We start from the raw sequence: 11,630 nt of genomic DNA, 5'->3' as shown, positions 1-11,630 counted from the left end.
GCTGAACGACAGCTGGAACCTGCTCAAACACAGCTGAACGACAGCTGAAACCTGTTGAAACTGAGCTACTAAAGAAAAAGAGTAAGTACACACAATCATCCAGGTAAATAAAACAAAAAAGTTCAATCATGTCATCTGGACAGTTTCTTTAAGCTACTAAAGCTACAAAAGCAAAACGAGTTAAAAAGTAAAAAAGCTAAATGCCTGGTGTTCTGAAGGTAGCTAAAAGCTAAAAGTTAACAGTAGTAAAAGTAGTTGAAGTAGATTCAACAAGTTTCTAAATGAAGCAATCTCCATATGTTTCTATGGGAAATTTTTGTAAATAAAGTTTCAAAATGACTAAAAATAAAACTGTGGCATTGTAAAAAAAAAAGTAATAAAATCTTTGTTCCTGAAACTGCTGGTCTGCGGTCCCTCAGAGTGACAGATCTGCAGATTTATTATCCCCATGACTGAAGCCGATCTTCGACAAACATCAAACAGTGTCAGATATTTTCTGTAAAACGCCGCAGGTCAACCTTCACCTTCATTTATGTTTGCTCAGCACTTCCTGTTTCTCATATACAATTTAGAAAGGAAACTCAGATCAAGAATTTTGCACGGTCCCAACCCTGCGGGTTGCTACTTACTAATAATGGTAATAAAGTTGTCCAATTTTAGAAGCAACTTCTCCGATCTGCCATCTCTTCAGACCGTACCTGGTGTCCAGAACCTGCCTGTCGGAAAAAACACAAGAACAACAGTGACTTTAAACAGAAACACACCGAGAAGGAAAACATCTGGAGAAGAAGGAAAAACATCTGGAGAAGAGAAAAACATCTGGAGAAGAGAAAAAACATCTGGAGAAGAGAAAAAACATCTTGAGAAGAGAAAAATATCTGGAGAAGAGGAAAAAAACATCTGGAGAAGAGGAAAACACCTTGAGAAGAGGAAAAACATATGGAGAAGAAGGAAAAACATCTGGAGAAAAGGAAAAACATCTGGAGAAAAGGAAAAACATCTGGAGAAGAGAAAAAACATCTGGAGAAGAGAAAAATATCTGGAGAAGAGGAAAAAAGCATCAGGAAAACAGAAAAAACATCTGTAGACAAGGGAAAACAGTTGGAGAAGAAGAAAAGAACATCTGCAGAAGAGGAAAAAATTCTGGAGATGAGAAAAACATCTGGAGAACACAAAAAACATCTGGAGACAAAATAAAACATCTGGAGACAAAGACATCTGGATGAAAGAACACGTAGAGCCAGTAGGGATGTCTGTGTTTGTAGAAACCAATAAATTGAGGCATTTATCGACCCATGAACTCCATGTGTTTATGTTTTTTATAGCTTTGTGTTTTTCTTTATAATCTTCGGCACACTGAGCTGATCTGGTAGAGACAGAATCGATAAAATGTCCTGATGCTGCTCAAAAATCCAGGTAGATAAATCTAACAAGGTTGAGTCAGGTCCTCAGGATGGATTCTTCTTTAATCCACTGAGAGGACCTGATTCAACCTAGAGTTGCATTCGGGCCTAAAAGATCCGACCCGGCCCAGCCCGACCTCATAGGCGTTTTTTCCAAGCTCAACCCAACCCGATCCAACTAATTAACTAATTAGAGGTCCGAACCTGAAAAAAATAAAATAAAATAAATTAAAATTTTATTAAGCTTTTACTGCTTTTGTAAGGAAATCAGTTTGACATGATACTTTTAAAAACGTATTTCAAAGAAAGGAAGATGTAAGATTTCTTGTTTATTAACAAGTCACCAAATGGATATTAACGTACAAAACAAATAGCCTAAAAAATAAACTATAAAGACAGGATATTACACGGATGAACTAAATATTTTTGGAGCCAAATTATTTGGAAAAATATAGAACAACCGCTCCCTTGGCTGCCACCTTACTGTGGTGGAGGGGTTGGAGTGTCCCAATGATCCTAGGAGCTATGCTGTCAGGGGCTTCATACCCCTAGTAGGGTCACCCAAGGCAGACAGGACCTAGGTGAGGGACCACACAAAAAGAAGCCCAAAGACCCCTTACGATGAATACAATAAATGGAAAAAATGTTCCCTCACGCAGACACGGGTCACTGGGGCCCCACTCTGGAGCCAGGCCTGGAGGTGGGGCACGCTAGCGAGTGCCTGGTGGCCGGGCTTTCACCCATGGAGCCCGGCCAGGCACAGACACGTGGGTCCCCCTTCCCACGGGCTCACCACATGTGGGAGGGGCCAAAGGGGTCGGGTGCAATGTGGTGGTGGCCGAGGGCAGGGATCTTGCCGGTCTGATCCTCAGCTACAGAAGCTGGCTCTCGGGAGGTGGAATGCCACCTGACTCCAGCGGCCATAGTTAAATGCATTCCGGGGGCCAGAGCGGGCGACATAGAATCTTATCTGAAACTGCTGACTAAGGCTAAGGTTAAATACAGTAAGATTGTTATTCACGTCGGAGGTAATGACACCTGGTTACGTCAATCGGAGGTCACTAAAATTAATGTTGCTTCGGTGTGTGACTTTATAAAACCATGTCGGACTCCGTAGTTTTCTCCGGCCCCCTCCCCAACCTGACCAGCGATGACATGTTTAGTCGTATGTCGTCATTTAACCGCTGGGTGTCCAGGTGGTGTTCTGACAACGACGTGGGCTACATAGATAACTGGAGTTCTTTCTGGGGAAAACCCGGTCTGATGTGGAGAGATGGCACCCATCCCTCTTTGGACGGAGCCGCTCTTCTTTCTAGAAATATGGATGATTTTGTTTATCCCCCAAATTATTGACAACCCAGGGTCCAGTCCAGGAAGCAGAGTTGTAGTCCTCCACCTCTCTGCTGCTTCTCCTCTGTTACCCACCCACACCCACATTGAAACAGGGTCAACTCGCCCACGGCTCAAATTAAATAAACCAAAAATCATCTCTAAAAATATAAACCATAAAAATCTGATTAAAATAAACACAGTTACTTTACCAGAGCAAAATCCTAAAATCATTAAATGTGGATTATTGAACATCAGATCTGTTTCCTCTAAATCCCTGTTAGTTAATGAACTGATAACTGATCATCATATTGATTTATTGTGTCTGACAGAAACTTGGCTACAACAGGAGGATTTTGTTGGTATAAATGAATCCACTCCTGTTAATTATTTAAATTTTCATGTTCCTAGAACAACTGGCCGAGGTGGAGGAGTAGCTTCTATTTTTCAGTCAGGATTATTGATTAATGCCAAACCAGTTATTAGTTATGATTCTTTTGAATCACTGTCCCTCAGACTTTCTCATCCAAAATGGAAATCAGAAAAGCCACTTTTACTAGTTGTTATATATCGTCCACCAGGCGCTTACTCTCAGTTTTTGTCCCAATTCTCAGAATTATTAACTGACTTATTATTAAATACTGATAAAAACATCATAATGGGTGATTTTAATATTCATGTGGATGTTGAAAGTGATAACTTAAACATAGCCTTTAATAATTTAATAGACTCATTTGTTTTTACCCAAAACATTCGCACATCTACTCACTCTAATCATCACACCTTGTTCTGATGTAAATATGATTTAAACCAATTTAGAGCTGTTCCTGTAATCCCAGTATCATACTCAAGTCTGTAGAAGAATATTGTGATCAACTGTATCAATGCAGCACTGAGGTCTAACAGGACCAGTATAGACACAAGTCCATTGTCTGAGGCCATGAGAATATCATTAGTGACTTTTACTAGTGCTGTTTCTGTGATGTGGTGAGCTCTAAACCCTGACTGAAACTCTTCAAACTGATTATTTCTTTGTACATGATCACACAACTGAACAGCAACTATTTTCTCTAGAATTTTTTTAAATGAAAATTACATTAGATATAAATCTATAATTGGCTAAGATTCCTGAGTCAAGGTTATGTTTCTTAAGTAAAGGGTTTAATTACCGCAATCTTAAAGCTCTGTGATACGTAATTGTTTATTAGAGACACATTAAGCAGATCCAAGACGTGATTATTAATTAAGGGACATATGTGTTTAAATAGCCTGGTTGGGATGGGATCTAGCAGACATGTGGATGGCTTGGATGAAGCTATTATTTTTGACAATTCAGAGAGCTCAACAGGATAAAAACAGTCCAAACATAAATCAGGTTCTATTAATGTTTTTAAAGTTGTCTAATCTGACACAGACCCAGAGGCAATACTAGGAATGCTGGTTTTAATTTTTTTTCCCTAATTGAAAAAAATGTATTTATAATGAATCTCATGAACTCACTGCTCATAGTTGTAGGGATACATGAATCAACAGAGATATGACTTTTCATTAGACTAGATGTGGTACTGAAAAGGAACCTGGGATTTCCTGATGCATGCTCAATAAACCAGGTAGAAAAATCTAAAAAAGTTAAGTCTGGTCCTCTGGACATTGTAACCTGGGGTTACTTTTATTCTCATCATTTAAAGATGAAAAACAAAGTTCTGGCTTTACAGAGCACTTTTTTGTACGTTAGAAGGCTATCTCTCCAGGAAAAGTAAGATTGTAAGACAGGTGGGGGTCAGACAGAACAGAATTTTGAGGATGCATTACTAATTAATCTCAAAGCCATAGGTCAGAACCAGGTCACGGGTGTGATGATGAGAATGAGTAGATGTTTGGACGTTTTGGGTAAAACCAAATGACTATTTAAAATTTTTAAAGGCTACGCTTGAGCTATCATTTTCAACATCTACATGAATATTGAAATCACCCATTATTATGACTTTATCAGTATTTAGTAGTAAGTCAGTTAATAATTCTGAGAATTCAGACAAAAAGTGAGCATAGGAGCCTGGTGGACGATATAGAACAACTAATGAGAGTGGCCTTTCTGTTGTCCATTTCGAATGGGATAGACTTATAGACAGCGACTCAAAAGTATTGTAACTAATAATTGGTTTAGTATTAATTAATAGTCCAGACTGAAAAATAGAAGCTACACCTCTGCCACGACCTGTTGTTCTAGGAACAAAAATTTTAAATAATTAGATGGAGTGGATTCATTAATACTAACAAAATCTTCCAGTATTAGCCAGTTTTCTGTCAGACAGAATAAATCAATATGATGATCAGTTATCAGGTCATTAACTAACAGGAATTTAGAGGAAAGAGATCTGATGTTCAATAGTCCACATTTAATGATTTTATTCTTTTGTTCTGGTAAAGTAGTTTTGTTTATTTTAATAAGATTATTATGGTTTGGTTTATTTAATTTGAACTGTGGGTGAGTTAGCACTGTTTCATTGGGGTTTTGGGTGGGTAACAGAGAAGCAGCAGTCAAGTGTGGAAGACTACATCTCTTCTGTTCAGTGCCCTGAGATGACTTCTGTTATGACTTAGCACTATATAAATAACCTGAATTGAATTGCTTTCTGGACTGATTTCTAGTTAATTGTCAATCTGGATGTCCAACCGACTCAGGCAAGTTTTTACAGAGAAGAGCAGGGAGATCACGCTCTTAAGCCTCCCTGGTAAGGTCTATTCAAGGGTTCTCGAAAGGAGAGTCTGTCGGATAGTCGAACATCGGATTCAGGAAGAGCAGTGTGGTTTTCACCCTGGTTATGGAACACTGGACCAGCTCTACACCCTCAACAGGGTCCTGGAGGGTGCGTGGGAATTTTCCGAACCAGTATACATGTGCTTTGAGGACTTGGAGAATGCATTCGACCGTGTCCCTCGGGGAACCCTGAGGGGGGTACTCTGGGAGTATGAGGGTACCAGGCCCTTTGATACGGGCTGTTAGGTCCCTGTATGACCAGTGTCAGAGCTTGGTTCACATTGCCGGCCATAAGTCGGGCTCGTTTCCAATGAGAGTTGGACTCCACCAAGGTTGCCCTTTGTCACTGATTTTATTCATAACTTTTATGGACAGAATTTCTAGGTGCAGCCAAGGTGTTGAAGGGATCCGTTTTGGTGGCCTGAGGATCGCTTCTCTTTGCAAATTATGTGGTCCTATTGACTTCATCAGGTTGTGATCTACAGCTTTTGCTGGAGCGGTTCGCAGCCGAGTGTGTAATGACCAGGATGAGGTTCAGTGCCTCCAAATCCGAGACCATGGTCTTGAGCCGGAAGAGGGTAGAGTGCCTTCTCCGGGTCGGGGAGGAGGTCCTGCCCCAAGTGGAGGAGTTGAAGTGTAGTGAACTTGACCTGATGTCAAATCTGACCAGATGGACAGAAACTGTCATTTCATTGATCTGATCCAGAAATACAGTTTGACCCATCCGGAGACTTTCTTTCTTGAATTAATCAAGTAGAAATGACAATTCTCTATGATCATTACTATTTTACAAATGTTTTGATAATCAAATTGTGTTAGTTCACTCAATGTTTACAGGTTGAAGAGAACTACTCATTTTATTTACATAAACAGTAAGTAATGATTTTTATTCCTCATTCAAAGAAGAAATCAGGGTAATATGCAGTTCTTGATTTTTCTGTCTTCAATGAGCAAGTTTGTAAGTGTGTGTTAAAGTTCAGGTTTCGGTCAACTAAAAAGTTTACTGAAAAGAAATGTCATGTTTAACTTTTACAGAAGATACAGGAGAGTTTGACTCCACAAAGTCTGGTTTTCTCCAATAATCTTTCTGTCTGTTTTAAACAATCTTAATCTCTATCCTTGACTTTCCATAACACCTTACATCACAAACCACACCTCTGTTCTGGTCCATCGACCAATCAAAAAGCTCTCAAATGACCCGGAAGTCGAACCCATTTAAATGTGGCAACTTCCCAGTTCTCAATGAGAGGTGTCGAAAAAGGTCTGAAGACTGTGTCGAGATGAGTCGAGACGAGTTTTTCAGAGCTTGAAAGTTTTTCCTGGAGAAGAGTTCCAGACTTTAACTCTCTGAAGAGAGTTAAAGAGTTCAGAGTTCTTGGATGCTAACGCAGGCGTCCAGGATGCTTCTATTGGAATCCAGAATCCAGAGACGATTTTGGGAATTATAACTTCTGTTTGGATAACCTCACATGACTCCTAAAAGTATTTTAGCTGTTCTCAACGGAGACGCTGAAAGAGTCAAAAGAAGGACTTCACGCCGACCTGATCTATCATCAACCAGGTAAAAGTTCTATTTCGACCAAGCGTACCGTGACCAAGCTGAGATCTGAAGGAGCGTGCCCGTTCTGGCCAAACAGATAAATTCCCTCACACATCTCTCTGTAAGATAAATCTCCATTTTCCATCTTAAACTCTCCTTTCTCCTAAAATCATTACAGATATTTTAGAAATGTCTGAAGCAAAGTTTCTCAATCACCGCCGTGTGATTGATGTCTGCTGTTCTGCTGAAAAGTGACAACAATCTCCGTATTGTTCCCACTTCCTGTGAAACTAGCCATGTTATTGTTTTCATATTTTGCCAAATTAATGCAAATGTTTGATGTTAAACTTTGATTCTGTAAATAAATGACCACATTCATTTTGATGGGTCAAAGATAAATAACGTCTCTTGTTACATTTCTGTTAAATTCAATGCACGACATTTACACAGTCAGAAAAATGAAGAACCCGTGAAATGTATGAATATATCCTGCATATGTCATACTACAGAAGTATCTCGGGGTCTTGTTCACGAATGACGGAAAAATAGAGCGAGAGCTCGATAGGCAGATGGGTGCGGTGTCTGCAGTGAAACGGGCACTATACCAGTCTATCATGGTGAAGAAAGAGCTGAGTCAAAATGCGAAGCTCTCGATTTACCAGTTGATCTACATTCCTACCTTCATCTATGTTCAAGAGCTTTGGTTTATGACCGAAAGAACAAGATCACGGATACAAGTGGCCAAAATGAGTTTTCTTCGCAGGGTGTCTGGGCTCTCCCTTAGAGATAGGGTGAGAAGCTCGGTCATCTGGAAGGGACTCAGAGTAGAGCCACTGCTTCTCCATGTCGAGAGGATCCAGTTGAGGTGGCTCGGGCATCTGGTTAGGATGCCTCCTGGACGCCTCCCTTGTGAGGTGATCCAGACACATTCCTCCAGGAGGAGACCCTGAGGAAGACCCAGGACATGCTAGAGGGACTATGTTTATCGGCTGGCCTAGGAACGCCTTGGGAATCTCCAGGAGGAGCTGGCCCAAGTGGTTGGGGTGTGGGAAGTCTGGACCTCCCTACTTAGGCTGCTACTCCCCGCGACCCAACCCTGGATATGCGGAAGAAAATGGATGGATGTAAATATAGAACAAGGCTATTTTAATTGAACACACTGTTCACCTTGGCTTTTGTAGCTTCAGGTGCTGCAACTTCTTCCACCCCAGATGAGAGCAGGGTGCAAAGCGGGATGCGTGCGTCCGATGATCGATTGATCCATCGGGAGCTTAACGGGACTTTTTTTTACCTCTTTCAACCAGTCGGTCAGAGGACGCACACGGCCGATGACCCGGTTGCCCATCTGAAGCTTAACAGGACTTTTTTTTTTTACCTCTTTCAACCGGCTGGTCGAAACTGAGCGTGCACCTGACACATCAACAGGTTTCACTGTGCTGGCTTTGTAGAGTGAGTTCTCCTGTTTTTAGCTTTTGTTTAATACTTTCCAGTTCAATTATGTTGCTTGTTGTGTGTCAATTGCAAATCCTCAGATGTGTGATAAGAGCAAAGCAGGGCAGGCGGAGGACACATGCGCAATTGAAACTGCATCAAAAGCCCGAGACCGACCCGCCCCGCCCATCAAGCACATAATTTTGGCCCGACCCAGCCCGAATTTCGGGTCGGGTCAGGCATGGGCCAGAAATCGTAACTCTAACTCAACCTAGTTAAATCTAGAAAATACTTTTAATTCTGCAGCTGTTGATATCTTTGAAAGGCCACACACATGAATCCTGTTCTGAATGAAATGAGTCAATGGGTTGGTCACCTGTGCTGCTGCTGGAACTTCCACAGTTTGGTATAGACGTCAAATGTCCTCCCAAAGTATGACTGCCACTGTTTGTGTCCATACTGAGGAAGGTCCCTGCAGACAAAACACCACAGAAGAAGAAACAGAAAAACAACTGAGGAACTCGGCAGATATCACAAACATTTATCTGTAGTTCCTAAAAGTTCTATTGGGCTGTCAGATGGGCTTAGAGATGATGAAACAGAGACAAAGGCAGAGACAGGCTGAGAAAAAGACAGGGACAGAGACAGGGGTCTCTGTGAGCAGCAGTTTCTGTTGGACAGAGGTCTAGCACTCACACGCTCAGAAAAATTTATGAGAACAAAACTCAAAAGTCATGATAATGTAGAAAAATCTAAAAAAAAGTTCAATCTGGTCCTCTGGACATTCAAAAAAAAATTCAACTGTGGGAGCAATTGTAAGAAAATGAAAGACATACAAGACCATTGATAATCTCCCTCGATCTGGGGCCCCATGCAAGATCTCTTCCTGTGGGGTCAAAATGATCATGAGAACGGTGCACAAAAATCCCAGAACTACACACGGAGGGATCTGATGAATGACCTGCAGAAAGCTGGAACCAAAGTAATAAAGGCTACACAGTCCACAGAGAAGGACTCAAGTCCTGCAGTGCCATGCATGTCCCACTGCTTAAGCCAGTACTTGTCCAGGCCCGTATGAAGTTTGCCAGAGAGCATATGGATGATCCAGAAGAGGACTGGGAGAATATCATGTGGTCAGATGAAACCAAAATAGAACTTTTTGGTAAAAACTCAACTTGTCGTGTTTGGAGGAAGAAGAATGCTGAGTTGCATCCCAAGAACACCATACCTACTGTGAAGCATGGGGGTGGAAACATCATGCTTTGGGGCTGTTTTTGTGCAAAGGGGGCAGAACGACTGAGCCGTTTTAAGGGAAGAATGAACAGGGCCATGTATCATGAGATTTTAAGCCAAAACCTCTTTCCATTAGTGAGAGTATTGAATATGGTACATGGCTGGGTCTTTCAGCATGACAATGATCCCAAACACACAGCTTGGGCAACAAAGGATTGGCTCCGTACAAAGCATTTCAAGGTCCTGGAGTGGCCTAGCCAGTCTCCAGACCTCAACCCCATAGAAAAATTGTGAAGGGAGTTGAAAGTCCATGTTGCCCAGCGACAGCCCCAGAACATCAATGGTCTAGGACAGATCTGCGTGGAGGAATGTGCCAAAATACCAGCTACAGTGGTGAAGGCTTACAGGAAACGTTTGACCTCTGTCATTGCCAACAAAGGTTATGTTACAAAGTACTGAGCTGAACTTTTGTTTTTGACCAAATACTTATTTTCCACGTGTCCCTGTGATGGACTTGCGACCTGTCCAGGGTGTCCCCCGCCCCTCGCACAGTGATTGCTGGACATGGGCACCAGCGACCCCCGTGACCCAAAATGGAATAAGCGGGTAAAGATAATGGATGGATGGACTTATTTTCCACCATAATTTACAAATAAATTCTTTAAAAATCCTACAATGTGATTTCCTGGATTATTTTTCCTAATTTTGTCTCTCATAGTTTAAGTGCATTTATGATGAAAAATACTGACCTCTCTCATATTTCTAAGTAGGAGAACTTGCACAATCAGTGGCTGACTAAATACTTTTTTGCCCCACTATATATATCTGGTGGTAGAGAGTTCCAGAGGTGAGGGGCAGAGAAGGTCAAGGCCCTGCTCCCCAAGGTGGAGAGGCGGGCAGAGGGTACATGGAAGTGTAGTGAAGAGGATCTGAGAGAGCGAGAGGGGATGGAGATGTGTAGGAGGTCAGATAGGTATGGTGGGGCAAGGTTGTGGAGAGCTTTGAAAGTGAGAAGAAGAATTTTGAAGACGATGCGTGATTTAATTGGGAGCCAGTGGAGCTGCTGCAGGACTGGAGTGATGTGGTTATAGGAGGAGGTTTGAGTTATGACACGGGCAGCTGAGTTCTGGACCATCTGGAGCTTCTGGAGAGATTTGTTGGGGAGGCCATAAAGAAGGGAGTTGCAGTAGTCAATCTGAGAAGTCACAAGACTGTGAACAAGGATGGCTGTGGAGCGGGGTGTGAGAGAAGGGCGGAGACGGTTAATATTTCTGAGATGGAAATAGGCAGACCGAGTGACGTTGTTGATGTGTGAAGTGAAGAGTAGAAATACCTTGGTAATGATCCGTGAAAAAAGCAGAAAAGATCGAACATAACAAAAATGCATGAAAAGCACGACAAGCAGTGGCAGCCAGAATGCGTCAGCGTTCACTCACCAGAAGTGACTGATGACTGAACAAATGACTGAGTTATAGTTAATTTTGAGTTTTCTCAGGTAGATGTGGCAGCCATCTTGATCCAAAATAGCTCCAAAAATTAATCAAGGGTTCTGTTCATAGACTTCTGGCCTCTAGGTTGTGTGACCTCGCTGTGGCAGTCAGAGGCTGATCCGAGATCTGTCAGTGTTTTTCAATGAGAAAAATGTAGTCTTTGTTTTCAAATTACGTTGCTATGGTAACTCAAATGCCAATAAAAGTAATAGCACACATCAGGGTGCCGAGACAGTCGTTTTGATTTAACATTTGTGGGGGGGACACGTCGCGGCTTGGGATGCAATAAAGTTGATAGAAGAGCAATATCCTTTTCAGGTGGATAATAATAGGTGGCTGGCAGAGCCATATAGGCAGTCCACAAATACAACAAGAGCAGGATGAGGGAGGAGATCTGAGGGAGGAGATCTGAGGGAGGAGGAGGTCTGAGGGAGAAGATCTGGGGG

The 11,630-nt window shown here is 41.9% G+C and overlaps 1 protein-coding gene across 1 annotated transcript in view; it reads right to left on the bottom strand.

Moving 5' to 3' along the window:
* Window positions 1–11,630, bottom strand: part of scai (suppressor of cancer cell invasion) — a 67,401-nt gene that overhangs the window by 45,231 nt on the left and 10,540 nt on the right. The window contains exons 3-4 of the mRNA XM_037692500.1: window positions 8,838–8,933; window positions 630–716 (exon numbers count right to left, since the gene is read on the bottom strand). Of these exons, the coding sequence (XP_037548428.1) occupies window positions 630–716; window positions 8,838–8,933 (183 nt within the window). The remainder of the gene's footprint in view (window positions 1–629; window positions 717–8,837; window positions 8,934–11,630) is intronic.

Source organism: Nematolebias whitei, chromosome 18, assembly GCF_014905685.2.
Source record: "Nematolebias whitei isolate Nwh7 chromosome 18, NemWhi1, whole genome shotgun sequence".
Taxonomy (NCBI): Eukaryota; Metazoa; Chordata; class Actinopteri; order Cyprinodontiformes; family Rivulidae; genus Nematolebias; species Nematolebias whitei.
Note: the sequence above shows the minus strand (reverse complement) of the source record. Positions and strands in the feature narration are given on the sequence as shown.